This window comes from Chlamydomonas reinhardtii, chromosome 13, assembly GCF_000002595.2.
Source record: "Chlamydomonas reinhardtii strain CC-503 cw92 mt+ chromosome 13, whole genome shotgun sequence".
Classification (NCBI taxonomy): domain Eukaryota; kingdom Viridiplantae; phylum Chlorophyta; class Chlorophyceae; order Chlamydomonadales; family Chlamydomonadaceae; genus Chlamydomonas; species Chlamydomonas reinhardtii.
Window position 1 is genome coordinate 1382854 of NC_057016.1, and position 26889 is coordinate 1409742.

Sequence of the window (26889 nt, forward strand, 5' to 3'; positions counted from 1 at the left end):
GATATGGAGCGAGTACGCAATGAATTCACGGTATCGGGGACTGCAAAAGCAGGGCTCCTATCTTAATGTCTCCAGACACTAGTTGGCCATTTCGGCCGTTTCCTAGACATTCCTCCCGGGGGCTAATGTCTGGGGCGAGACTTTGTTGGGCCGGGTTTGGGGCGGGTTTTGTCCCAATTCCTATGGAGAAGCCCCCAGACCGCCATGTGCCCAGACAAAAGACGGCGGCCACCCGGCCGTTTTTGTCTGGAGCCAGACATTACCCCAAAAACAAGATACGACCCCTGTGCAAAAGGGTCGATTTCTGTGCACCACTCTCAGGGCTCGTGGGCTGCGCCAGCTCTCTTTTATCCCTTTCACCCCTCGCTACCGCCCTTGCACTCGCTCTTCTCCGGGATATATTATGGGCCGATAACAATTGCCGGAGGGGCTCCCCGGGGTTTACAATCGATACTTTGACAATCTTCACCCGCCGTGTCACTCATGCCTTTCTTACTCTGTGCAAACAAACGCAGGACTCATGGTAGGTTGTAGGCACCTTGCGAGCATGTGTATGTTATTTGTATACATCATTACGGCAATCCCTCCAAGAGCAACCGTAGCCATATATGACGTTTTCATGCATTCCATGCTCCCTCTTAGGATGCCTCCGCAACATAATCCGAACAAGCATGTGTGGCACTGAGAAGTACCGGGAAAGAGAGAGGGACCACTATTCGTGGCTCGCGCCGCCGTTCTGTTCCTTCTCCAGGTTCTGTGTCTGTCATGTCTGTCGTGACCGGGGAACACTTGTCCAGGTTCTGTGTGAGAACATGTGAACTTGTGAGCCGTCTGCACCAAGGGCAACCCTCCGGGGCAAAGCAACGGCAGACCGGCAGAAACAAGGCGGGCCTACAGAACAGGCGAAGGAACCACCGAACTCACAAAACAGAGCAAGAAACAGAAGACACAGGTGCACACGCACGCAACACACCCGCACCAACACGCTGCAAACTGCGCCCCGGGCCCCATGCGGGCCAGGGAACACACGCAGCTGCTACCCGACCGCTACTCACGCCTGCCGATCCAAGTGGCCCCACGCACTAACTCAGCAACAAAGCAGACCGGCGGCCACACCGCTGGCGCACGGCCAATCAAACGCAGGCACGCACCAACACGCCGCAAAAGTGGGTCAGCACACTAGAAGGGCCGCTCCCAGGCCGCCCGTAATGTAACAACTCAGCGTCCGTGCATGCCGTGACCTCTAGCAGCTGCAGCACCAGGCCCCGTGGGCACACGGGAGGGCCGCCTACCGTCCGCCACCCAGTCCCGCTCCGAGGCGCAGACGTCACCGCAGAGGGACCTCATCAGGGTCAGAGCGCGCCCATAGCCACGACAGCACACCGCGTACTGATCACTCGCATCCCACAGCGCCTGCTGCAGGACCGCCTCGCAGGTAACGCCGGGGCTGGGGCCTGGGGGCCTCATAGCGGTCAGCCAGCAAGGCCGTCACGTCCGCCGCGGACAAGATGGTCCCGAAGTTGTGCTCGCCACCACCCACACCGGGGTCCGAGCCCACCCCAGCTACCCAAGCGCCAACGCCGGGATCTTAAAATGGTGGGTCTTTTGAGCAGTCACAGAGCAAACGGCAATAGGTGATTCGGAATGCGGCAATGCACGAGGACGCGGGGCGAAGGGGAGTGCAGCAGCTAAAGGTCTGGATCGGAAAGATGGACACGGCAGGCTGTGGCCACGCCGGTGTTAACTTCATTCGGTGCAGACAAACGCACGCGTGGACAACGACAGGGGTGATCCTTGGGAGGGGGCTTTGCCCCCCACCCGGCGGGGCTCGCTTCGCTTCCGGGGTGCAGTCGAAAGCAAGGTACCCCATGCTTTGCCCCACCCTCCATGCTTGAGTAGGTCTGATTCAATTCAAGGCGCCTTGCTTCCGGCCTGGCGGCAGATTAGTGTTGCTCGTCGTCCTTCTCCACTTCATCTTCACGTGTGTCGACTCCGCCCGTATCGGTACCCCCCGCATAGGCATACATCGTGTGCGGCTGGGGGAGGCCGATTTGCAGCCCGCATGCTACGTACAACACATGTAAGCGCGCCTTCAACTGCAGCGCGCGTCACCGCATGTACATGAGAAATAGGATCCACTCAATCCACTCTGCCGTATGCCAGCATACCGTACATCCCATTTATCCAATCCGCGGTTGCCTGCAACGCAGTCGAAACTCCCGCTGCTGCTACCGTATAAGGTAATGCCGTCTCTCCCAATTCCATGCATACCCTTGGACAATGCGCGCGGCAATGCACGCGCGTGCGCGCGAACATCATCGATCGAGTTGAATTGTCCCCACACCCACAGACACCGTGCAGCCACGCACGCTCACACCCAGGATCATAACGAGCCCACAGCGCCGTCGGCAATTGATGCCCAGGATGCTGTCCATCTACAAACGCACCAGATCTACAAGGTGCCTTGCCCCCTGGCGCATTTATGTCCAATTCACACACAGGAAGCAAAGCACGGAAACGCAAAGCGGGCTGGGTGGGTGATCGCCCAGCAGCAATGGCGTAGCCTGCTGTAGGCGTAGTCCCAATCAACTGCTGCCACCGCGAGCGTACCGTCCTCACTCCCCCAAACAAGTGCTAGAATGCGACTTCACCTTCCAATACACCCGACGTTGCCGCGGCACGCTCAACGCATAACTGCAGGCATCCTGTTGTGCGTGGTGCCGTCTAATTTCGCACCGTTCTTGCTTGTGGACACGCTCCTACCATGGACAGCAGCAGAGGACTGGCTGTGACAGTCCTGCCACATGCGATGCCCGGCGTCAGCAGCGCACCATACATCTACTGACCATGTATGCACGCAACTGCGTGCCCCGTACGTGTGTACGGCTAGTTTGCTTCATGCCACCGTTCCATTTATGGTCCGCAGCAGTTATTCCCTATTGCAGCAACATTCTTCTCTTTGCGCAATATTACTCTCTTTGCGCATTTGGTCTTCTCTCCCCTACTAGCCACGAAGCTCAACTTGCACCGAGCTCGTTCAAAAAGATGGCATGACGCTTTGCATACACGCATTGGAGTGACCCCACTACTCAGAGACATGATAATCATACATTAGCCGTACCCAAACACAACCCCAACGAAGTATCTCGATGGTCTGCTCTGTGTTTGCGACCGTGCATGCCTCCATTCTGTCCTATCTGCTGCCCATGCAATCCAGCCGTGTCAATCCAGACTGCCACAAATCCATTCAGACCTGCACAGCACACGCACCTGGTTACATCAACTGCTTGCACACGAGCGATGTGCCCAGCCCCCACCAGCATGGGTCTCACACTCGTGTAAATTGAGGCCGTACAACATCATGTTCTCAGCCTGCTCCCTGCCCCCTGCCTGCTGGCAAATGAAGCAACACACTTACGCAAAACATATAGACCAGTGCCCCGCACGGTGCAATGGGAATCTGCGTCTGCTCAAGTTCTGCCCAGCGCAGCACAATACCATGACGCTTACATCTGTACGGCACCCCCAGGCTCCAGCAATGTCCTGTATGTTATGCAACTATCATTGCGGTACGCCACAGCACTAATTATCTCTCCCTGGGTGCGTACCTCACTTGCCTTTCTTAAGTGCGCATGAGTTGAGCCCATCCACATGCGGGAAGAGCGCACATTCCTCGCTCATGAAATGTATGAAAACCGCACATGCCTCCGTCGATACATCCGACAGCGTACGTCCTTAGCGTCCCTACCTTTGTGCGCCGGCAGGGAGACCAAAATAGCCCCCGCACCATTTGAGCGACATGTGGGCGCCTCTCATGCCTTGACGCTACTCCACCAATCGAGAAATTGAACTGCCCGCCCGTCCGTTTAAACTTGCATACATGTCTTTACTGCCAGCCGCGAAGGTCATTGTAGCATCGAATCCGCCAAGTCAAGTAGCCCATAATACGTGGGCAAACAATAACTGGCATGACCTACAGGATGCACAGCTGGCCGCAAGCACGCACGTTGCTGTTAGCCTAGCAATTCGATACACGCACATGCACAGCTGCAGCCGTGCCACGACCGCACGCCATTTAATATACCAAAGGCTGGCAGAGCGGGCGCAGCAGCTTCATGAGGCTTCATGAGAAGCAGGGCGTATGCAAGTAATGCGGTTATGTGAGACCCGCGAGACATACACATCTGCTTCGAGCCCTCAGGAACTATGCGTGCAACAGGGTCCCTGCCATCCGCGAAACCCGATTCCCTCCATCTGCTACTACATCTGTATCGAGAAACTCAATCGTTACCGTGGCATGGCGAGGACGTTCAGGCTTCGCAGGGGGGATGGCGCAACAGGGTCCCTGCCATCCGCGGAAATCTATGCCTCCGCTGCTATAAATGCGATCTCAACCGACCGCAGTAATGCGTATTGCATGTACGGATGCTATCCCAAGATCCGACTTTCATTAATTGGCACGACTCTTTGACACACGCACGCACACTACGCACACGACCAATCAGCAGTGCGACAGGAGTAGCCACACTGCTATGAAGCCATGTCCTCAGTGCGTGATTGTGCTTGCGCGATTGGGCTCAGCCCTTGTAGCCCTGCATCGGCGGACCGCTCGGCGTGCGCACCTGCAAGACCAAAGTTCGGTCTCGCAGCCGCCGCCAGCCCACGCGGAGCAGCCCCTTCACCATTTTCACGGGCAGCCCGGGCACGAAAACGGAGTTGTTGCAGGGATAGGGCTTGAGGTGCGCGGGGTACCTGTAGCGAGCCATGTCCACATGCGCAATTCACGCAAATGCAACACTCCTATAGTTATACAGCTAGTTACCCAGGTTCAGTCGAGCGCACCGTGCAAAGAATGTCAATTATGCCAGGATATATGCCAACGATCAACCAACGCACCTGCTGGAAAGCAACACGCCGTCCAGCTCAACGGCCACAATGATGGGGAACGGCACGTACTCCGGACCCTCGCAGCTGCCAGGGTACCAGCTCCGGGCCACATGCATGCTGCGGCGCCACACACGCATGTTGTCAAGTGAAATGTATTGCGTACGGAGGGCAAAAGTAGGCCCACGCATGCTGAGGTTGGCCGCTAATCCTGTCGTGCCCTGATTATGCATGTATGATATGCCATAAGGTAGCCAAAAGCGCGTGCAGGTCAGTCGCCTGTGGCGAGCTAATGCTGCCTCGCTCGGCACCGCTTACTGCACACATTGTTACAAACGCACCTGATCCAGGGAAGCGTGCGAATGAGCAGCTCACTCGTAGGCTCCTCCAACTCCTCCACCTCCTCCTGAGCCGCAGCCGCAGCCTCCAGTGCACCTCCGGCCTCGGGCACGGCTCCGGCTCCGGCCGCGGCAAACGGATTCAGCGGATCCACAAGACCCAGGCCCACGTGCAGCTGAGCGACCAGAAGTGCCGGGTCCGGTAGCTTGCGTTTGACGGGTGTTCCAGCAGCAGCACCACCTCCGCCATCATACGAGACGGCAGCGGCAGAGCTTGAGAACCGGCCAGCATTAACAGCTGGTGAAGGGCCCGATGGTCCTCCGGCAGCGGCTCCGCGTGCTGCTGCGACTATTGCCTCACCAGCTGCGGCAAACGGCGGCGGCTGTAGCTGCTGCTGCCCTCCAGCTGCGGGGCTACCGCCACGGGTGCTGCGGCCTGCTTGCTGGTATTGCAGCAAGCTACCGGGTGCATCATCCGTTGCCGGCGGCATTGTACCCAATGCCCGTCCCGACAACCCCAGCGATACCACTCCCTGCAGCAGCTGCTGCCGACTGCCGCTGGCGTGATGGATTGCACAAGCCGCAGGCCCAGACGCGCCGCCCTGCTGGTCAAACGCAGGTCCAGAGGGCCGCCGCAGGGAATCATTGGCTACCTCTGCTGAGAGATCGCGGCTGCTGCTGATCCCACGGGATCCCAGAATGGCAGCAGCCAGCGCGCTGCCCGTAGCGGCAGCTGGGTCGTTACCTCCCGCGGCGCCAGAGGTGAATGCTGGCCTCTGCTGCTGGCCCTGGCCCAGCTGCTGCTGCTGCTGCTGCTGCTGCTGTCGCGGCTGCTGGCCCGACACTGCCGTAAGCAGCAGCTGTTGCAGCACTGCCGCCGGCAGTTGCGGTGGCCGTGGAGGCACGTCGGCCGCTGCCGCGGCTGTTAGGCTGCTCCTCATGAGCCCCTGCCCCTGCCCCTCCTGTTGCTGCTGCAGCCGATCAAGCGGTTGCGCCTCGGCCGCTGCCGTGGGTAGCCCCAGCGATCTTGCAACCGCCGGCGCGGGCCTGTCAGGCGGAAGTCGTTGCTGCTCTTGCTCTAGCAGCCTCAGCAGTCGCTGCTGCAGCTGCTCCTGAACAGAGCCGGCTTCTGACACGGCTGCTAGTGCAATGGCATCGTGAGTTGTGGATCGCGTGGTGACAAGTGGATCGCGGGCTGAAGTGTCATGCGGCTGCGGCACAGCGGCTGCGGCGGGCAGCCCCAACAACGCGGCAGCTGCATTAGCCACCGAGCCTGCAGCCCCAGCTGCTGCCGCGCGAGAGGCCGCCTGCTGCTGCTGCTGCTCCTCCTGCTCCTGTTGCTGCAAGAGTAGCCTTAGCATCTGCTGCCGCAGCTGCTGCGACCCGCGGGCCCCGCCTTCTAGCAGCGACCCAGGCAGCGGGATGTGCACGAGCCGGCACAGCTGCTGTTTATCGTCCAGCAATGCAGCACCGCTCAGCTCCCGCGTGAACCCACCCCCTGCATCACAGCTGTTGGCGTCCACCACGATGGGCGGCTCGTCACCAGTTCCTGAAAGCCGATACAGCGTCAGCGGTTTTGGCGGCTGCCGGTGCTGCTGGTGCGTCGCCTGGCCGCTGCCCCCTCCTGGCCCGGGGTCCTCTGACGATTCATCTTCCTGTGGCGCAGACCGCCTCTGCAAAGCTGCGGCGGCGAGTGAGGACGGCAGCTGACGCTGTGCATCGCTGGTGTCGCCGCCTGCTGGCAGCGGTGCCATGGCCGGTAGGAGGCGGCGCAGCAGCAGCGGCTGCTCAAGCGCCAACGCCCCTGCACCTGCACCTGTCACCGCCGCACCCCCCACACGCGTTCGCATAGCAAGCAATGCCGCCAGTTCCCTGCTGCTGCAGCTGCTGCTGTCACCACCGCCGCCTGCTGCAGGGGCGGTGCCACCCGCTGCCATGACTGCCGCCCTTGCGCCGGTCGCCAAGACGTCATGCTGACGCTGCTTCTGCCGCCGTTGCTGCTCCCACTGATGCTCCTCTCGCTCCAACTCTTGCTGCTCAGCCTCCAGCGCTTCCATATCGTCATCATCTTCAGCATCATCGTCGCTGCTGCCGCTGCTGCCACTGCCATGGTACCCGTCGCTATGCGGTTCACGGGTGGATCCGCCGCTACGCGCCCGTTGCTGCGGCGACCCGCTGCGACCGGCAGCAGCAGCAACCACCCCTTCCACTGTGCCAGCATCATCACCAGCAGCAGAGGTTGCAGCTGCGGCGTCGCTGCCGGCAGCACCGGTATCGGTTCCTGCAGCCTCCAACTGCTGTTGCTGTTGCCCCAGACCGCGCTGCTGCTGGTGCCGGCGCTGGTCGCCGACATCGTAGTCCATTGGGACACCTAGCTGGGGCGCCTCCGTCGATAACGTCGGTTCTAGCTTAATCCGCTTGGCCTCCACGCGCCACTGATCTCCTAACTGCTGCTCCGCCCAAACCCCTGCTGCCGGTGCGGGTACTGGGCGCTTGCCGCCGTGAGCACCAACAGCAGTCCATGCCGCGCCGTCCTCCTCCTGCTCCTCCGCGGCCCTGTCAACGATGGCAGCAACAGCCGCGGCGGCAGCCGCCGTGGCGTCTGGCCGTTGCTTCCCACCGCGACCGGCAGCAGCGGCACCGCCGGCCACAACCGCCGCGCATAGCGGCGATCCCTGCTGCTGCTGCTGGCGCTGCTGCGCTGGTGTCGGTGCCGCGCGGCGTGGCGCGCCGTCCGGGCGTCCTGCACCTATACTGGTTGGCTGCTTGGAGCCCGCCGTTTCGAGCTGCACGACACGCGTGCCGATCAGCTGGCAGCCGGGCGGCGGCTGGTCCCACGTCACGGCGGCCAGTTGCGTCTTCGCCGCGTCAAGCCAGCGGAACTCCTAGGAATACGTGGGCGTTGTTAGTTGGAGAGCGTAATGAGTCAAACAAACGCACTATGTTACAGAACGGGTTGTGATGATGTATGCACACACGCAATACACTACGGTGCATACATGCATGCTATATATGCTGGTCGGCCAAGTCCGCATGTACACGGTTTTCTTGCATAAGTAGCAGAAAGCGCTGCTGCCTCGCTCATCACCTCCTAGGCGACACCATTTAAATGGCTGTTCGTCATGCAGTCTAAATTGCTGTGGAGATTGCATGCAGCACGCATGCAACTTTGCCATCCATGCACTATGCATGAACCTGGCATCCGAGTGCGCAGCCACTGGTGCTATTGCTGCTGCGCGCAGCCTGTATACACACACCTGCAGAAAGCAGCCCTGCAGTTGCCGTGCCAGCCGCGCCCAGGCCGCCGACCCCACAGGCGAGTAGACACCTTCCTGCTGGGGCACCTCCTGCATGTATGCATCGGATTGACAGCATCCCAACTGCATGCCTTAGTAATATAGTGTGGGCCGTGATCAAATATAATGATGCAAGGGCAGAAATCTGCACCAGCCAATTGTCATTGATTGCGACGACGCACCAACCGACCACTACCGGTATGCATCATGCAGACCATCTTCTCGCTCTAACATTCAACGCAAGGATGCGACAACACATAAACACGAGCATGTTCCGCAACTGCACGCGCCAACCCACCTCCCACTGCACGCCGTCGAAGGCCTCGGCCAGCATGGCACCGTTGTGGCAAATCCGCATACTGCACGTGTGAGATTCCGACGCGTCTGCTTCTGCCGTTGCCGCCGACTCTGGTGCTCCAAACAGCGTCTGCGCGTGAGCAGTTACAGGCGGCAAGGCAGGCGACGCGTCAGTTGTGTTTGGGCTGAGCCCCCGGAGCGCAGCAATTCAGGAACACCATGTAGGCGCGACCGTGTGTGCGTACGTGTGCGCGCGCGCTGGCGGCAACAAACTCATACAGCACAAACCGCGAGTGCCACATCTTCATATTTGATAAAGCTTATTGATCACAAATGGGCGGCGGGTCCAAGTCAGCTGGAGCGAGAAGCGACTTCGCGAGTTCATGGACAGTCGCAATGTCGCGAGAAAAGCGACCGTGCCCTGATGTTATGGACTAAATGAGGTAAAATATACCGACGGTAAACATCCCGGGAAATAACGCTTAAGTTGTGTGCAAGTTGCCAAGCCATGCATGCCTGTCGACGCGCCTGAATGCCGGGGACCTATCTATCTACCATCGAGGTCGCCCCAGTCCCGCAGGCGTGTGGGGCATTGGAGAGTTGCATAATGCGCTAGAGGTTCAGTGGGAGGCTTGGGAATGAGTGGCAAGGGAAGCCACGCGTGGATAACGTGTGGGTTGCGCACACCGCCATGGCCACTAGAAGTTCGCCCCAGCGCTGGTGGCGGGCCCGTGCCTCGCTCCCGCGTGGGGGTAGACGTGGGGCCATCGTCCCTCTGCCGATTTGCAGTCAGTCCTCCCTGATGCTGCGGGGCTCCGCCCTTTTCCAGCTGCACAAAGCTGACCCCCTTGTCCAGCAGCAGCGGGCTTCCTAGAAGCTGGCTGGTATGGGATTGCCGCTCCTTGATAGTACTAACAGTTTACAAAGGCAGTACCCGGCCGGCAATGCTAGTTTGTGTGCGACTAACTACACCTGCTTCGCCTGCCGATCTTTGTTCAGTGACTGGCTGGCAGGAGTGGGCACAGAGGCGCTCGGTAGCTCGCGCATATATGCCTCCTGCTGCATACACATTTGCGGGCGTTGCCTGACCGCTTAATCTTCCAAGTAGTACCGCATAGCTGCATTTGCCATCCTTTTGTGCCGTGCATGCACGCTACTTGACCAGTATAACGGATTAACGGCACTTCATAGAGCCCGGCAGCAGGTGTGTAATAACCTGTACATCCATGGCCAGCCTCACAACCTATATATGCGCAGTAAGATTGTTTCTGCCCTGCGCGGTGGATATGCAAAACCGCACCTTTGCGTCTGTTTATAAAATATGCGTGAACACCTGTTGTCTGCACGCGGCCTAGCAACGAAATCTGCAATGCTGTGGCCTGTAACTAAGGCAAAACGGGGCTTTAAGCTGTGCATACATACATAATAAGCCCTGCAAGCCGGGCGCAAGACAGACGGCGATTTATGGTAAGCAGCCGTGCAATGCCTGGCTCTTGACACCTAATCCCATTCAAAGTCTACTGGTGCTTGATGCGTGGCTTCGGGAGCGGCCGCGCGAGCTGTGAGATAGATCCAGGCAAGCGCCCGTGCCCATCTCTGCCCAGCCACATCTTTTCATGTTTCTGCCGCCCGGGCATGCAGCAAAATGCCACACCTGGCTGGATGAAGATATGCAGCTATACGTATATTTGACACCAGTTAAACGGCCCTAACACTGTGGGGGCATGCCGCACCCGTGGAGGGCACTGTAGGAGTCAGACCGCGCGTGTACTGACGCTAAGATGCATTTCTCCCTTTCTATCTGTTAGTTAATGTCCAAACCATTTTGCTCGCAATGGGCTATAGACCCGAAAACATTACCCCAAATAAAAAATCCCTTTTTCTGCTTTGAACATGTGTGCCACCGCGCTAAGGCGGGAAGAGAGCGCGCACTGTCGGGCGCATTGAGGACCGGAAAGCGTGCCAATCCTAGAAATCCCAAACTCTATTATATATGCTGTCACCACTTTATGGTCAACGTTAACATGCCTTGCTTGTTGGGAGTAGCTGGTCATCGCCGGCACCGAAAATTTCATGTCAAGGCTGCTTTGTGCTGCCCCCATAATTAACAAATCCAAAAATTATTAAGCTTTCAATAAGTAGCCCCTAGTATTATAGTAGTTGTGGATCACTAGCGCTGGTCGGGTCTGCGCCCTGAAACTCGCAGCTACGTACGCTTTTGTGCATAATGCGCCGTTGCAGCTGATGCTTAGCTCACGCATACCGGCAGTTCAGCTACCATATCCAAGAAGCATGCAAGCCGCGTGCATGCAGATGCGGGGATTGGTGCCACAAGCGCAACAGACATGGAATGACGGGCGCATACATTCCATCTAGTGCACTGACGGCCATCAGAAGCTAGCGAACGGTACGATATGCAACAGGGCTGCTGGGGCACTGCAGGAATGGGGACACACGCACGTGCTGCAGAGTAGAGGGACCCATAAATGCTAGGCTGCCGTATCTAGACACGGCAGTTGCATGGTCGTCGTGTGCACGGGCGGCCTCGAACATGTAGTGCGCGCGGAACGTAAATAAACACCGTAAGTACAGCATATGTACTTCCACAATCATCACGATGGCTGGCTGGGGCCTTGACCTCCAGTCGTGATGATTGTGTACGTACAATAGCCGATCATAATAAGCTTCATTAATGTCGCGAGGATTGCTGAGGCCCAAACACGCGACGGCAATGTCCAAGCAAGCCCGCCATGCGGATAGCGATGCATGTAATGCACAGGCGCGCATGCCTGGTCAGCGGTATGATGCCTTGTACAGCTTGAAATGGGTGAACTAAGGCTAGACGTAGCGCCGTGGCGTAGATTCAGGCGATCAGGCCAAGGCACACATGACACCCATGCTACGCCTTGACACACCTGGTAATATTGGCTGTCAATGGCGAGGCTAGGCGCCGTCAGCTCCCAGCAAAAGGCGCCCGCCGGCTCGGCCTGTGTTTGCCAAGGTTTACAGGTTTAGATCCTAAACTCGGTGACTTCTTATCAAGCAAAGACTATGGTAATGAATGCATTTACGTGGATAGCGAACCAAAGGACACATGTGGGCTTACACAAATAGCAGCAATGCATGCAGCTGCCACGCGCGCTGCACGCGCACCTGTTTGTCCGCGTCACTGCTGTCACCGCCCACAGCAGTGGCAGCTATTGCAGGAGGAGATGGCAGCAACAGCAGCTCCACACGAAGCTGCCGCTGCTGCCCCTGGGGCTCGCCAGCTCCGTCATCAGAAGGGGGTACAGTTGCGACAGCGGCAGCAGTGCCGTCAGCAACTGCTGCGGAGGAGTCCGTGGCAGCGTTGCTGCTACCACCGCCGCGGCCACGGGTGCGGGGGCTGCGCGGCAAATCCGCCCCAGCAGCCTGTGATGAGAGCAAGAAACATGACAAGGCAAGTGCGTATCATGCTTGCAACTTCCCAGTCGGCTGTCTTGCTTGCATACATAACCGCTTAAACAAGTAAGCGAGGGGGTAGGGTAGCATCGGCATTCCAGAATTCTTCACATTAGTTACACGCAACAGTTGTGCATGCGGACATTATGCAACTGCGAATGTCTCGCTCGCTCGTGAGAGCACAATGACTATACATGGTACCGGGCTGCTGCAACACTAATCATTGACTAGCTAGATAGGTAAGTGCCATTGCAACGCTGGACAGTATGCTGCACTAGTGATGAAATGCACAGCAAACTATTACGTGCGTGCGTCGCTATGCATGCACTTATAAATCACGCACCTGCTGGTCCAACGTGTCGGCGGCTGCAACGCCAGCAGCAGCGCGGCCGCCGCCACTGCTTGACACGCCAACGGTCCTCACGCTGCCTTCTAGTGACGCTGCTGTAGTGGCTGCTGGTGCTGGTGCAGCAGTTGACGCTGCCTCGCCGCGCTGTCGTGATTGCAGCAGTGGCTGCTGCTGTAGTTGCGCCAGCTTTGCAAGCGGGTGCTGCAGCAACGACTGGTCCGCTGTGGCGGCGGCGGCGGGCGATGCCGCGGCCGGAGCCCCCCCACTGCCACTGCCGCTGCCTCTGCTGCTGCCCCTGCCCCCAGCAGCTGCACCTCGGCGCTCGTCCCTGTTGCTGGAGGCCAGCTCGCCACCAGCGACCGCTGCCGCGCCTCTTGCCTCAACAGCAGCTAGTATCGCCGCTGCTTCAAGTGGTGATGCGTAAGCTGCAGCCGAGGCACTGCTGTCGGCGGTCATGGCCGCCTGCCCTAAGCTCAGAGCTCCGAAGCCTCCACGCGCGCGAATGAGCTGCATTAGCTGCTGCAGATCAGCAACTGCTGCAGGCGCAGCACCACGGCTGCCACTGCAGGTGCTGCTGGTGCTTCTCTGCGGCACGCGGACATCAGCAGGGGCTGCTGCTGCGCCCGCCACGGACGCTGCTCCTCCCGCTGCGGACCACGTCGTCGCATCAGCGGGGGCGCCGAGGTCGAGCACGAGACCACCACCGGCATCTGCCGAGGGAAACAGCTGCTGTTGCTGATGTTGCTGCGAGTACTGCTGCTGCTGCTGCTGCTGCTGCTGCTGCTGCTGCTGCTGCAGCCTCTGCAACGCAAGCCGTGCCGCCACAGTTTCCTGATGTTGATGCTGCTCCACCTGCTGCTCTAAACGCTCCAGTTGTCGGTGGCGTGGCTGGGCCGGCGGCTGCTCCTGCGGCTGCTCCCAACGGCTCGTCAAATGCGAATGTTCGTTCTGGTGCCGCGGCTGCACCACCTGTTGTTGACCCGGCGGCTGGTGCCGCCGAAGCATCAGAAGCTCCGGTTGCTTCTGTAGCTGCTGCTCCCGCTCACTGGTGGCTGCAGCCGCCACGGTGGCGAGGTGCCGACTCAGCTGCGCACTTACGGCGGCGGCATCCTCGCCTCCTCTGCCTCTGCTGCCGCTACTACTGCTATCGCCACCTCTTGCTGTGCTGCTGACATTCGCCGCAGCCAGTACAGCTTTTAGCGACTCTGAGGGTAGGTGCCGAAGCTGCTGCAGCTGCTGCATGAGGTCACGAAGTGGCGCATCATTGGTGTTGCCGTTGTCCGTCTGTGCAAGTCTAGCGGCTGCTGCGCCGCTGCTGCTGCCGCTTATTAAGTGATGGGCAGGCCGATGCTGCGCACTCGCAGCCAGCGCGGCTGCATGCGGCTGCAGCTGCGGCGGTACTGGTCTTGCTTCTGGCGACCGCTGACGCTGTCGGCGCTGCTCTTGTTGCAGGTGCTGCTGCAGCTGGAGCATTGCACGAGCTGCAGGTGGCAGCAGGCTGCCGCCGCCGCCGCTGCTGCTGCTGCCACCGGCAGATGGCGGCCAGGCGCCGCCGCCGGCCCTGCTCCCGGCAGAGGGGTTGCTGGTTGAAGCCGCAGCAGCTGCAGCAGCTGCAGCTGCAGCCGCCGCGGCTAAACTGCTGGTGGTCCTGTCGGGGTTGCTTTCATCACTCCGCGGAGATGACATCCGTGCAGGTGATACGCGCGGATGCGCGCCTCAATCTTATTGTCAACTTTGAACGCCCAAGTCCGCGCGACCAACCCCAGCCGTTGCTGTTGCTGGTATCATCAGTAGCCTGTGGCACAAGGCGGCTGCTTGCTCTGCGCAGCAAGCCTGTAATTAGCGCAAGTCGTAATCACAATCCAATAAAGCTAGCAGACATCAAAGATGAAGTGCATTGCTTGCATGGAGTTTATGTACGCTAACAATCAAAGCTCTGTACATGCTGCGTGTACGTCAAACAACGGACAGCAGGTGTGTCTTCGGTTCACCGTGCGTGGCAACAACAAGCAGCAGGTAGAGATTATTAGGCGACGACGATTTGCAGGACTCCACTACTCACATTATTCATGCAGAGACCGCAGGCAGACTGCTATGCATCCAGCAGTAGGCAAACGTAGTTAACTACGTTGTCAGCGTTGTATGTATGCAGCTCACTCCAAGCGCGCTAACACCTCTTCACATTAAGCAGTGATGGCAGCTGCAGAGAGAGCACACGGGCACAAGCATAGGGTTTGATCCTTGGCACCATTCAACGCGTCATACGTGGAACAAAGCTATACCGCAATTCGCAGCACTGTGCAAATGGGGATAGATCGGCGCTCGGGCACTTGTTTGTTAACATAGCTAGCGGTGGTGCGATGGTGACGGGGCCGGCAGTGGCCAACCCTCGGGGTGGTGGAACAACGCCTGCCCTATGATGACGCATGGTTTGTCCCCCATCGATCAGTTTCAGCCATGGATTTCCCTCTCGGTTGCTTTGTGCATGCATAGCTGGCTACCCATATCCCTGGCATTAACTGACCTTGCAGCACCTGCATACATCGTGACTGTGCAAGTTGCCGAACGACACGCCACGGCTGGGTACACCGTATTCCTAGATATGGCGGGCAGTGAGAAACACTCGTTTGTGTTTATGGTATAATATGTCAAGTTGCGGTAAGGAGTGAACTACTAAGCAGAATGCATGGTGATGAGCACATCAGGTAAGCCGCGTCTTTCTGCGCCACTAGCCTCACTGACTACACTGACGCACTGCCATCCATGTACAATGATGCCAGCTCCCATCATTCCAACTAACAAAAGTTGAGTGGTAGTTTTGTTCGCAGCCCAATCGTCGTTCTTGTGCGTTAGAGAGCATGCCAGGAACGTGTGTGCATACATGCGCGTATGCGTGTGCGCGCGTGCGCGGACGTGTGGGTGGGTGTGCGCGCGCGTGCATATGTGCGTGTGCGCGTGTGCGCATGTGTGTTAGAGAGGGCACATTGGGGCGGAAACACGCAGAACAGTGTATGCAATAACGCAATGCATGTGTTGAGGAAAAGTGTGTGCGTGCGCGCGCGCCTATGCACAGCTGCACAGCAGTCACACGCATGCATGCGTCAAGGCCAAAGTCAAGTCGAGCTAATAAGCTAAACCCATCGTTACACACCTGCTGATATGCCCGCAACATCTGCAATGCTGTGACAGACCAGCCACTGACCAAGCCATAAGCTATTACGTGTGCTCTGGCATGCAAAGACCGGCAGGGGAATTCAGAACGTGGGACTACTTAAACATGATATCCCTTGCCTGGACAACTACGTGGTCTGTAGATTATGCCGCAATATGTGCCGTGCAAAGCTATGCTGAACAATTGCTCGACCCGCTCGGGAGGTGATTGTTTAATTTGGGGGGGCGCCAAGTGAGGGACATATCTCGCCAGATTCTTCAGCAAGTATCCGGACGGATACACCCGCACGCATGGCACCGCTGGGGGCACACTGGACTGGGGATTGGCATGCACATGAAAGACTGGGGATATGCATGCCGTTGACGGCAAATGAGTGATCAGTCAAAAGCTCCCGAGGGCGGGCGGTCGGTCGAGCCGAGGGGATTCGGGACCTTTGTCGGCCGCAGCTGTGCTGCCGCCTGATGCTCCACCCGTACCTAAGTCAAACATGCTCAAGGAACAAAATCTGCGCATACGCATGCTGCCGCTGCAACATCGACAGCGGCTTGAAGTTCAAGTGGTCACAGTGCGTGCGTGCGTGCAGCAATCCATGCCAGCTAATTCATCCCCCGTCGCGTGCGAGCTTCGTGATTCATGCCAACCACGAGCATGATTACAGCGCAAATCTGATCTTATCGCTTATCGCGTATGTTTCATTCCTCGACCCGCTGCGCAGCGCCGTGCGAGGACGTTATCGAGCAGGTCGGACAAGTGCGAGCAAAAACGCCCTGGCCATCATGTGTTTGCGAGCAAATCTCCAATCCGTCCTGATGTGAGCAAGCTATGACGGGCTACGACCCTCTACCTTTGCAGTCGGGTCGAGGTGATGACCCGCCATTATTCAAGCCACACACTCACCTTCGTGCAATCCCTCGCCCAGGTGTGCGTCTCAAAAAAGCAGGACCTAGCGAACAAATCCGCGTGGAACGCGCTGCTGGCGCGGACCACTGGGGCGAGCCCGTCGCAAAGCGCCCGCCGCCCCGTCCAAGCAGACTATCTGTTTTAGAGTTAAGAGATGGCTTTGGATGTGCTTCGATGCCAGGCAGGTGTGGGCTAGAGCGCAAAACAGAAGGTCCTACAAAGTCCTTTTCCGGCAACTCAAGTCGGTGCTTCACATGTGTGTATGAGATATGACTCAAGTATTGCAGACTCACAAGAGGCGCAACGTATGGTTTGCCTGCGAGAACTCGATTCACATGCATCGTTCGCATTGACCTTGGCCAGGGGCAATAACCCTGGTCGTCACGCAAATAGGCCACATGCATACGTATGAATAAGTTGATCCATCGGAAACTCTTTTCCGAAACCCTCTCAGTGCAGCAGGCCCATGCGCGCGGCGACCGCTCCGCCCCCGCCCAACCCGGTCTCACCCGGGGCGTGCCCATACCCGCCGCCGCAACGTCTACACACACACTCTCCTTGAAGGGCAACGTTCTTTAATCGTGAAGTTCTGTCGTCCTATACCATGGATCTCGGCCTTTTCCGCCAGCAGCGGGCGCGCTGCCCCCCCCACCACACTACCGAGTCCATGAGTACCAGCAGCAGGCATAAGCAGAGCCGTTAATCAATAAAGACCGCTGCCGTTGCCACAGTGGATGTTATAAGACATCCCAAACACGCCTTCCGCATTTTAGTAGACAGCTGAGTCTGTGCTTGAGCATCGCGGCAGGCATCCATCATTCCACAGCCAGGGCCGCTGCTTGGTCGTTTCGTCTCCTTGCCACGCTCCTGGCTTGCTTGGTAGGCATACGCCCGATCATGACCGTGACAAGGTTGGATATATGCATACAAATGATTCGTGAGATCACAAATGAAACTTGAGCGCTGGACTCAAGTGTCGTGTCACGATGCGTGTGATGTGAGTCAGGGGTTCGCTGGTACCCTGGGCCAAGATTGCATTGGTTAGAAGAGGTTACAAGCGGGACCTGCTGACGCAGTTCACGAGCCAGTGGGCCAAGCAAATGTGCTAGTTGTCAGAGTCCGCTCTATCTTTTTTTGCATCGCTACTTGCTCCTCCATCCTTCCACCCCCACAGGCACTGTGTGCGGCGACCCCTTCTCCCTTGTGCTTTCCCAACACAGGCACACTGCTACTGTCACCTTGCATGAAATCGGGGCCGTAGGGAATTCACCGTACCTGAGGCGGGGCCACAGGGCCCCCCCGTGCAATTACTGAGAAAGGAAGGCCAATGGCAGATGCTGCAGACTAATAAGCAGCTGCGCGTTTGGAGCCGACGGAGCCGTACTACCATTGATTCATGCGTGTACTCCCGTGGCGTGGGGGGCACGTGCTACTGTGCGGCACGTGTTGATCTGGTAAGCATGCAGATGGTTCCAAATTACTCCGAAGTGTTGGCGTACTGTTGGGCGTAGCTTTCGCGCACGTGTCAGCACAGCAGCGACTCATGGACATTCCACAGCTGCGGGGATAACATGGACTCCTGCCGCGGGCCGTTCTGATGGGGCTCACATCGCTCCGGCAACTAACACGCGCAACGCCGCCACTCCGTGTACACTGAACTTGCCCTCTCCCGCTGCCTGCTACCTAGGACCATTGCCTCCAGCAACTCTCCTCGGCCGCGCTCAGCGTGTTTATTTCTCAAGCGTGGATGCGTACAGCAATGTTCGTCGTGATGCTTCCTTACCCATGCGGCTACCACCTCGCCAAGTTGCATTTATTTGCTTGCCATGTATGGTGCTTGCCTTAACTGCGAAGGTGAGGTTACCTGCCGTTGCCATTCCCGTGTATGCACATGGTGCTGTGCCTTTCCCCTTCCTTCTCCTTTGTAACCATTCTCTCAAAAAAAACATTCCGCCGGGCCGGTGCGTGGCGCTGTTCGTGTCTAGGGATCACTGAGGTGGTGACAGGTTGAAGTGCATTCCTCCAAGGGTGACCCCTGGCCACGACCGCTTTCCTTAGTCTCAAATGCAACCGGCTGGTGCCCTCCGGCCGTGCGCAAGAACCAAGCACGCACGAATTGAGACGTCACAGCGCGCACAATGTAGGGGCGCAGCAGCCCTCGCCTTACATAATAACATCACAAGGCAGGATACGCTTCTACTAGGAAGCCGAATCGACCAAACATGCCGCGCAGTTGTCCGAAATGGGGTCCAGTTTGTGACGGAACTACCTAGCTAGATAGGTTAGAACATACTGATGGGCGCCTATCTTAATTAGAACTGTGCAAAGCGCGCGCTCTGGCGGGCTTGATTGGACGGCGGGCCGCAGACGTGCGTGAGCGGCTAGCTGCTGAGTGCGTTCACACAACGCGCAACATGAATGCAGCGGCGTGCTGTTTGCTTGCGACCGCCCTCTTCCCTGTCGCTTCAACACATCAGGTTACGTTGGACACATACAATGACGACTCTGGGCTGCCGTGCAGGCGGCGCCTTTGCGTTTGATGTGAAGCGCCCTTTCCGCACCTGATGAGGTAGTGCACACCTTCGTCCCTACCCTTTCGCCCCGCCCCTCTCCACTTGTTACACCTGCCGCGGTGCAAGACTGCTGTCACCGCATGCTCGTAAGGCTGAGACACTGGAATGAAGCGACAGCACGTGGCACGAAGCCTCCCAGACTGGATCCGATCAACCCTGCCGCCACTTCGCATGAAATCACGGTACCTTTTGCGCGCATCACCATCCCATGTTCATAAAGGTGCGTGCACCGCCTCCGCTATCCTTACACATCCGCCTTCTTCCGACATGGGTTGGCGGGATGGCTGGGGGCGGCGGGCGGCTTACCTGTATCCCTGCTGTATCCCCTGCTGCATCTACGACAAGATCTACGCCACAATGTATGCTGTCTCCAATCCCACATTTCCGTGCATCCAAGACACTCTAGAACAATGGCCAGCTAGGGCCAGCAGCCCACACCACAACTACCCAACAGGTTTGAGGCTTGAGGTCTGCTGAGACTGGCTGAAACAACCTGCTGGTTACCCTAGTTGTGTGTGGTTACAAGGTGGTGAGCACGACGTGCATTCCTGTCCTTGTAGAAACCGAGGCCCGGGCCGGGGGGCCCTTATAACGCCTGCAACACTTATATATGCAGCTAGTTTGGTCCCCGAATGGGGGTGCTTCTGCTCCTGTGCTCCCAAATGGAATCTAGTAACGCGGCTAACCTGGCTGGGTCCGTATTCTGCATAACGGCCTGCATCCCGCCTGTAAAATCGATCTCGCTACCCAAACGCAACTGGTACTGGCCGTACACCGCATGAGCACATGATTCTCATCTTCGACCCGGACCTAGGACGCCGCCTGTTTCCGTGTCCGGTCCGTCAAGCGGTCAGCCGAGCACAGCCAACTAACCGCCCTTCCACTGCCCACCACGCAGTCACCAAGTATCCATCATAACGCACTGTTGCTGATCTCATGCCTGCTTACCAACTGCTGCGCTGTGCTTGCCAAGCTACCCCGGTGACCTCGAACCGGGCAACTACTGCCGATGTCAACTTGCGCAGGCTTCAGCTTTGTAGGTCGTACCTCCCCTGTCCACGGCTGTCCTCGGCAACCAGCGCAAGGCAGAGGGCTGGGCGGTCGTGGCATCGATGTGCGGCGTCAGTGTTGGTATCTGAAGAGGAATGGGACGTCCCTGACCTGGAAGGGCCGAGTCGCTAGGGACGTGCCGAGCACGGAGCAGCCATGGGTGCATGCCAATCGAAACTACCCCTAGTCCTCAATCCCATCATAAGTTCATGAGCGTTTGTCCTGAAATACACGACAGACGTTCCTCGAACTGCGCATGACAAAATTTCCCTGCAATTCAGCCGAAGGTTTCTTCAACCCTTACAGTAGGCGTCAAATAATTTGCTCCTAACATGCAGCACACATTAAGAATGCATGCTATGTATCCCGGGTCGCCAAGGCGCAGCTGCGTGGAGGTGCGGCGCAATTGCAGGTGCGCGCCGCTATGCTCGTCAGAGATTGTGCTTAAACTACATCGTCTTCGATTACTGGAAGTCGGACACTGGTGACCCTGTCTGCAAAACCGGCTGAGGCTGGTGCTCTTCGACCGGCTACCTGAATTCGCTGCCCCTGCGTGCCGCAGCGGCCGCGTACGCGCTGCGTCCGAGGTCTCGCCTGGCAAGGCAGCGTCCACTGGGGGCCGAGTAATAAACAAGGTGCCGGTGGCAATTGGCATGACACCACAGGTGTACGACTACATGCTGGAGCACACGCGGGAACCGGAGGTGGGCGGGTACCAGAGGGGAGGGAGGGAAGGAAGGGGAGGGCTGGCTGGAAGGTCCCGCTGCTGGGAGGCACTCCTCACACACGCTTGCAATCTCCCAGGTGCTGCGGCGGCTGCGGGAGGAGACAGCGGATGTACACGGGTCGCACATGCAGGTAAGAGGGCAAGGGCACCTGAGAGGCGCGTAGGCCAAGGGCACTGTTTCACCTGTTCGCTGTGCATCTTTGTGCCTTACCGTGCTCCTGGCCATTCGCCCCTGGAATCCATGCCTTGGGCTGCTAGCTTGACAAGCACATCAGCCGGGCTGCACTTCGGAATAGCTTCCCTCAGTGTTAGGAAAGCACAGGGGGAAGGACGGGGTCGACTGTCCTTGTTGACGTGGCATTCATGCGCGCATGCGAGCAGATTACGCCGGAGCAAGGTGCGCTGCTGGGCCTGCTGGTGGAGCTAGTGGGCGCAAAGCGGGTGGTGGAGGTGGGCGTATTCACAGGGTACTCATCCACTGCCATGGCGCTGGTGAGTTGGTAGTTGGTTGCGTGTGGCGTGTGACAGGGGTGGGGCCGCAGAGGTACAGGGAAGGGCAGGAGAGTGCAGGGCACGAAGGACTTGGGATCAGCATAGGTAACTAAGAAAAGGGCAATGTGGTTGGGGGAAATGGATGTTAAACTCATGCCGAACGGTGGATGGGCAGGAGGACCGAGGGGCTCACAGGCGGGCTCAGGACGTCAGGTGTAAAGAGAGCAAGAGGGAAGCAAGCTGGTGGGCGTGCGCCGTTGCTGAGGAGATGTGCCACAGCGGCGGGCAAACGGAAAGGCGGGGATGGGCACACAAGGGTCGCTCGGTCTCTTGGTGGAACCAGGGAACCCAGAGAAACCGAGGTAGAAGGGAAAGCTTCCGCCGTCTACCATCTATCCGCAGGCGCTGCCGGCCGACGGCAAGCTGGTGGCACTGGACCGGGATGAGCGCCCCGTGGCCATGGCACAGCGCTACTGGGGCCTCGCAGGTGCGACCGTAGTTTGATGCTGCATGAGACTGCCGGAGCCACGTACATCGTCCGGGCCTTCGCGGGTCGGAAGGGTTCTCGCAGGCTGTCAACACGCCACTGCCGTGAGTGCATATCCCGTGCTCACGCCCGTGGCACGGGCTCGCTCTAAACCCCATCGCACAAAGCAGCGCATACGGTATGCATGGTACAGGAGTTGAAGAGCGAGTGGAGCTACGCGTGGGGCCCGCGGAAGAGTCCCTCCAGGCGCTTCTGGAGCGGGACGGACCCGGATCCTATGACATGGCTTTCATTGGTGCGTGTGGGGCTTGGTGTCAGGGGTCCGTGTGGTATGACAAGCTGATGCTGATGGCTGTAGGCTGGTAGGCAGGGCACCAATGGAGAGGGGTGGGTGGGCTGTGGGGCTGCTGGGGGCGCGAGAGGCGGACCGGCTCGTGTGTGCCGATGTGCGGCGGCGCCGTAACGACTGCATGCCATTCGGTTTACCGCGGTTCCGGCTTAGGTGCTGCGCGCGCCAAATGCCAATGAGAACTCCGATGCCCACCTGCCGTATTGCCTGCCATACATGATGCATGCCACACTGCCGTACTGCAGACGCGGACAAGCGGGCGTACGACTCGTACTATGAGCTGTTGCTGCAGCTGGTGCGGCCGGGCGGCCTGATCGCCATTGATAATGTGCTGTTCTACGGCAAAGTGGCGGATCCCCCGGTGAGCTTTCGAGGAGGCTCAGGGTGTGGGGCTTCAAAAACGGGGCGGCAATCGTGTCGTGCTCCAACGGCCGACGCCTCACGTAGCCTGTGCCTGAGCCGTCCCCCACGGCCGTCCCCCGCTGGGTTAGGCGGTCGGCTTGATTAGCTCAAACCCCTGCTTGTCAGGCTAGGGACTACAGCCTCCTCTTACCGTGTTCCAGACATCCTATGGCGCCTGTGGCCACTGTAAAAACTCCAACCTTCTGCGCCCTGTCTCACCGCCCCCGCAGCCCGGCGACAAGGCAGCTCTAGCACTTCGCGACCTGAACGCCAAGCTGCTCGCGGACACACGCATCAGCGTCAGCATGGTGCCCATTGGCGACGGCATGACTCTCTGCAGGCGGCGGTAGCTACGCGAAGCTGTCTGAAGCTGTGTGAAGCAGAGTGTGTTCACTGTGTTGACGTATGTATCCAGTTTCTGTGAGCGCAGCCCTAGTGTGACCCCGGTCTCTTTGGTGCGGGCTATGGCTGGGAAGGGGAAGCATTTCGTTGGCCCGCTGAAACGCGAGCTAGTGTGGATGGTGGCATGGACACACGGCTGCGCTGTCGTCTGTGAGACGACCCTCACAGACAGTGGGCAGCGAATGCACGTGGGTAGCATCTAGTGGACGCAAGCACGCGCTGGTAGCCTCTCAATGCGAGAATGCACGACGCTTGGTGATTTGCAACGCTTTGCTGCACCGTCTGGTGTGTCAAGACGACGGTGTCAGGACAGTAGGACACTTGAGGTGGCCATGTCCACTCAGGCGGCGGCGGCTGTTGTTTGTTGGGATTGGATACTTGGGACTGGCCTCAGCGCATGGCCAATTGGCGGTGATTGGCGTTAATGATACGTGATGACCTTACAAAGGGGTACCCAGTCAGCAGAGGGACCATCCCTTATGGCCTTATCCCAAGCGCTCGATACCCTGCTCGATACTCCCAAACACCCAAGTTGGTGGTGTTGCTCCGAGCTACAGCCCCAGCCACTGCTGCCGCTTTTACCAGCCAGCTCCATTGTCTCCAATCTCCATCGCTACCGCTACCGCCACTGTCACTGCCACAGCCACTACCACAGCTGCTACCACCGCCACTAGCTACCGCGTCTCCTTGTCAGGCTGCTGCACCTCGGCGCTCAGCCGGAGCGCCAGTGCGTACGCGGCCTTCTTGTTGGCTCCCAGGTTCGCGACCACCTGCGTGGGCGGGTCGGTGGGCAGATGTCATTGCGCGCGGGCCCCAGTGGTTCGGCGGTAGACGTGCGAGGGGTGCACGCAGCACCGCCAGGGTGGGGATGAGCACTGTGATGCTGCTGTCCAAGCACCAGTGTTGAGGACCAAAGCGACAGGTGACGAGTGTGCGGAGCCGCGGTTTGGAGCCCACCCTGGAGCTCACCTCTTTGACGGCGCTGGACACAGGCGTCCCCGCCGCCAGCAGCTCCCGGAGCACTCGCTCCACAGCTGGCGCACCGCCGCCCTCACCGCCGCCGCCGCCTGTCGCCCCGCCTGCCCCTGAGCCTGCTGCGCCGCCTGCCGTCGCCGCTGCTGCGTCTGCTCCCTCCACCAATAGCACGATCTCACCCCTGGCTTCCCGTACCTCCCCGAACTCCTTGGCAGCTCCCTCCAGCGTCGACCTGCGCGCGAGCAAAGCGCCGCAGACGCAACACGTGTGTGACGCACCGGGTGTCCACTTCAGCACCGTCCGGCACAGACCAGCCTAACCAAAGCAGGACTCCAGGACTCCCGACTCTCGCGCCCTCGCAGGTAGCAAGCGAGAGCATGTACGCCGCAACCGCCTCAAGCCGGCTATTCACCGCAGCATGCTGCAGTCCGGCCCAACCCTTTTAGCCTGCCACGTCGGCCCTTCCGCCAGCTCCTGGTCTCATGACAGCGCAGAGCGCGCAGCCGCGCACACAGGCGCGACCGCTCGAGCTACGTCTCCCGTTCTCCCCAGGGCTCCTTAAGCACATGAACCATCTTCGCCCACACAGGCTCGCCCACGCATGCTCGCACGCATACAGGCGCGCGCACACAGGCTCGCAATGATAGGCTCTCCCAACACAGGCTCGCACACACAGGCGCACACGCACGCACGCGGGTATGTTCCGTTTCGTTGTTCAACAAACCCTTGCTCGCAAACACGCTCACTCACCTGAAGTACTCCTCGTGCAGCTTGCTGATCTCCCGCGCCACGCAGCACCGCCGGCTCGGCCCCAGCACCGCCACGCAGTCTGCTAGCACCGCCGCCAGACCGTGCGGCGGGGCGTACATGATGAGTGTGCCCGGCACCGCTGCCAGCGAGTCTAGCACGCGCCGCCGCGCGCCTGTAGAGTAGCAGCAGAAGCAGCCGCCCATGTGCATACAGGTACAGGTACATACCACCCATGATAACGAATGCGACATAGCGAAAAGGTGCCATCCATGACATGCGACTCCTACTTCTGCTCCACCGCCACCGCTCACCCGACTTGGGAGGCAGGAAGCCCACGAAGCTGAAGGCGTCTGTGGCCAGCCCCGAGCCCACCAGCGCCGTCACGAAGGCGCAGGGGCCCGGCAGCGCCACCACGTTCACGCCCGCCGCCACCGCCGCCGCGATGACCACCGCCCCTGGGTCGGAGATGCCGGGCATGCCCGCATCGCTCACCAGCCCCACCGGCTACATGGGAGGCGGGACGGGGACACAGCGGCGCGCGGCGACAGAGAGAAACGCGGGAGCAGAAAGGCACGCGGGGGCAGAGAGGCACGCGTTGGCCGGGTTGGGCGACATGCTTGTGGCGGGCTGGGGTGCCCGTGCCCTACGGCAGTCTGGGTTGCGTATGCACAACGTGTGTCCGATAGAAGTGCCGTCATGGGAAGGCTGTATTAGAGAGCCACCCAGCCCCTGCATCCTCGTTCCCTGCACCCTAGTTCCCTGCTTCCCAGCCTCATTACTGTTGCGCCCCACCTCGCCCGCCTCCAGCCGCTGCAGCACGCGGCTCAGCCGCAGCTTCTCATTGTGCTCGTGACAGCTCATGAGCTCCACGTTGCGGATGCCCTGTAAGCGGGGTTCGAAGCCAAACACAGTGGTACATATGTGCCGTATCATCCGGATGAGATGACTGGGTGCTGCCGAAGGTGATGCACGTTTAAGCTGGCGCCTGGTGCTGGACAGCTCATGCGGAGAACAGCGACCCACCAGCAGCTGTATCATGGATTGAGTAAGCGGATTGCTAAGTGATCATGTATCATGCTTGGGCTTAAACGGGCTCACCAAGAAGTTGAGTAGCTTGCGCGTGTGCCGCGTGTCCTCAGCCAAGAGTAGGTGAACACGTCGCAGCGTGTCAGCCGCCCGCAGCGTGATGTCCTGTGTGTGTATATGTGTGTATGTGTGTGTATACATGTGTGTGTATATGTGTGTGAGAGAGAGGGAGAGTGCAAGGCTGAATAACCCATATGGCTACGCCACGAGAGCTGCGCTGGAGCTTGCAATGTTGAGGTGGGAACGCGCATATGCAGCAGCCGACCTGCAGGTTGCCGATGGGCGTGGGAATCACGTAGAGCCCGCCGGGCAGGGGCTGCTGGGCCGCCGTGCCCGCTCGAAGGCTCCCCGGACCGGGGCCTGCTGCCTCTGGTAGTTCCTGGTCATCAGGATCTAAATCCGATGGGCCTGTGAGGTGGTGAAGTGCATGCCCAAGTCACGGCCTGTAACTCGGTCCGATGCATTCGGTGCGGCAACGGCATGTAGCAAGTTCTGCCCAGCAGGCGCGGGCCTCGCATGGCGGCGGCAGTGCGCAGCTAGGCGACGTGGCGCGCTTGTTGGGATACTTGTAGCGCACAGGACACGAGCAAGCAAGGTGACTCAGGGGTTGGGGAGGCATGATGGGGAGAGCGAATACAGCTGACACGGCGGGCTCCTCACCTGGCTGCTCTCCCGTCACCGCCTCGACAACACTCCCGCCGTCAAACCCCGCAGTGGTTGAATGGCAGCGCAGCCGCGGGAACAATTGCAAACGGTTGGATGTCGTGTCATTTGACGCAACTAGTGAACTGCACGCGGGCAAGGTGTACTTGCGAGCCGTGACTGAACGAATCGCTCTTGCAATTGCGCCGGAGCGCTGCAGCAACACCGATGCCATGTTACAGCCGGTGGCGGCATAAAAATCCGGCACTATGACTTT

General features: G+C 59.1%; 5 protein-coding genes across 5 annotated transcripts; 1 reads left to right on the forward strand and 4 right to left on the reverse strand.

The window, feature by feature from the left end:
* Positions 1-429: 429 nt before the first annotated feature.
* CHLRE_13g571876v5 (uncharacterized protein) lies at positions 430-1590 on the reverse strand. Its single transcript, XM_043069385.1, has one exon. The coding sequence runs from the start codon at positions 1465-1467 to the stop codon at positions 1219-1221; it is 249 nt and encodes an 82-aa protein (XP_042917360.1). The 5' UTR covers positions 1468-1590; the 3' UTR covers positions 430-1218.
* A 304-nt stretch (positions 1591-1894) lies between these two features.
* CHLRE_13g571902v5 (uncharacterized protein) lies at positions 1895-9280 on the reverse strand. The gene is made up of 6 exons (XM_043069386.1): positions 8817-9280; positions 8480-8569; positions 7039-8107; positions 5226-6957; positions 4897-5004; positions 1895-4752 (listed from the first exon to the last, which is right to left on the reverse strand). The coding sequence occupies exons 1-6, from the start codon at positions 8874-8876 to the stop codon at positions 4578-4580; spliced, it is 3234 nt and encodes a 1077-aa protein (XP_042917361.1). The 5' UTR covers positions 8877-9280; the 3' UTR covers positions 1895-4577.
* Positions 9281-9722: 442 nt separating this feature from the next.
* On the reverse strand, positions 9723-14910 carry CHLRE_13g571927v5 (uncharacterized protein). Its single transcript, XM_043069387.1, has 4 exons — positions 12600-14910; positions 11969-12226; positions 11731-11802; positions 9723-11278 (listed from the first exon to the last, which is right to left on the reverse strand). Exons 1-4 carry the CDS (start codon positions 14289-14291, stop codon positions 11213-11215), a joined length of 2088 nt encoding a protein of 695 aa, XP_042917362.1. The 5' UTR covers positions 14292-14910; the 3' UTR covers positions 9723-11212.
* A 5620-nt stretch (positions 14911-20530) lies between these two features.
* On the forward strand, positions 20531-23592 carry CHLRE_13g571950v5 (uncharacterized protein). The gene is made up of 8 exons (XM_001693432.2): positions 20531-20712; positions 20863-21004; positions 21105-21158; positions 21409-21519; positions 21922-22006; positions 22200-22301; positions 22601-22716; positions 22988-23592. Exons 1-8 carry the CDS (start codon positions 20651-20653, stop codon positions 23105-23107), a joined length of 792 nt encoding a protein of 263 aa, XP_001693484.2. The 5' UTR covers positions 20531-20650; the 3' UTR covers positions 23108-23592.
* Positions 23593-23594: 2 nt separating this feature from the next.
* CHLRE_13g572000v5 (uncharacterized protein) lies at positions 23595-26880 on the reverse strand. Its single transcript, XM_001693686.2, has 8 exons — positions 26631-26880; positions 26236-26378; positions 25983-26075; positions 25677-25766; positions 25196-25388; positions 24885-25056; positions 24129-24366; positions 23595-23929 (listed from the first exon to the last, which is right to left on the reverse strand). The coding sequence occupies exons 1-8, from the start codon at positions 26845-26847 to the stop codon at positions 23834-23836; spliced, it is 1242 nt and encodes a 413-aa protein (XP_001693738.2). The 5' UTR covers positions 26848-26880; the 3' UTR covers positions 23595-23833.
* Positions 26881-26889: the final 9 nt, after the last annotated feature.

What these genes read in the sequence shown, in the direction of transcription:
- CHLRE_13g571927v5 (XM_043069387.1), bottom strand. Translation starts at nt 14,291, where the DNA reads ATGTCATCTCCGCGGAGTGATGAAAGCAACCCCGACAGGACCACCAGC. An exon ending in CCGACACGTTGGACCAGCAG is followed by an intron (nt 12,227 to 12,599) that starts GTGCGTGATTTA and finishes CTCTCATCACAG; the next exon opens with GCTGCTGGGGCGGATTTGCC. An exon ending in TTGACAGCCAATATTACCAG is followed by an intron (nt 11,279 to 11,730) that starts GTGTGTCAAGGC and finishes TCTACTCTGCAG; the next exon opens with CACGTGCGTGTGTCCCCATT.
- CHLRE_13g571876v5 (XM_043069385.1), bottom strand. Translation starts at nt 1,467, where the DNA reads ATGAGGCCCCCAGGCCCCAGCCCCGGCGTTACCTGCGAGGCGGTCCTG.
- CHLRE_13g571902v5 (XM_043069386.1), bottom strand. Translation starts at nt 8,876, where the DNA reads ATGCGGATTTGCCACAACGGTGCCATGCTGGCCGAGGCCTTCGACGGC. An exon ending in GGGGGGTGCGGCGGTGACAG is followed by an intron (nt 6,958 to 7,038) that starts GTGCAGGTGCAG and finishes CGCTGCCAGCAG; the next exon opens with GCGGCGACACCAGCGATGCA. An exon ending in GGCGTGTTGCTTTCCAGCAG is followed by an intron (nt 4,753 to 4,896) that starts GTGCGTTGGTTG and finishes GGCTCGCTACAG; the next exon opens with GTACCCCGCGCACCTCAAGC.
- CHLRE_13g572000v5 (XM_001693686.2), bottom strand. Translation starts at nt 26,847, where the DNA reads ATGGCATCGGTGTTGCTGCAGCGCTCCGGCGCAATTGCAAGAGCGATT. An exon ending in AGCGGCTGGAGGCGGGCGAG is followed by an intron (nt 25,389 to 25,676) that starts GTGGGGCGCAAC and finishes CCTCCCATGTAG; the next exon opens with CCGGTGGGGCTGGTGAGCGA. An exon ending in CTGCACGAGGAGTACTTCAG is followed by an intron (nt 24,367 to 24,884) that starts GTGAGTGAGCGT and finishes GCTCGCGCGCAG; the next exon opens with GTCGACGCTGGAGGGAGCTG.
- CHLRE_13g571950v5 (XM_001693432.2), top strand. Translation starts at nt 20,651, where the DNA reads ATGCATGCTATGTATCCCGGGTCGCCAAGGCGCAGCTGCGTGGAGGTG. An exon ending in GAGGTGCGGCGCAATTGCAG is followed by an intron (nt 20,713 to 20,862) that starts GTGCGCGCCGCT and finishes TGCGTGCCGCAG; the next exon opens with CGGCCGCGTACGCGCTGCGT. An exon ending in CATCCACTGCCATGGCGCTG is followed by an intron (nt 21,520 to 21,921) that starts GTGAGTTGGTAG and finishes ATCTATCCGCAG; the next exon opens with GCGCTGCCGGCCGACGGCAA.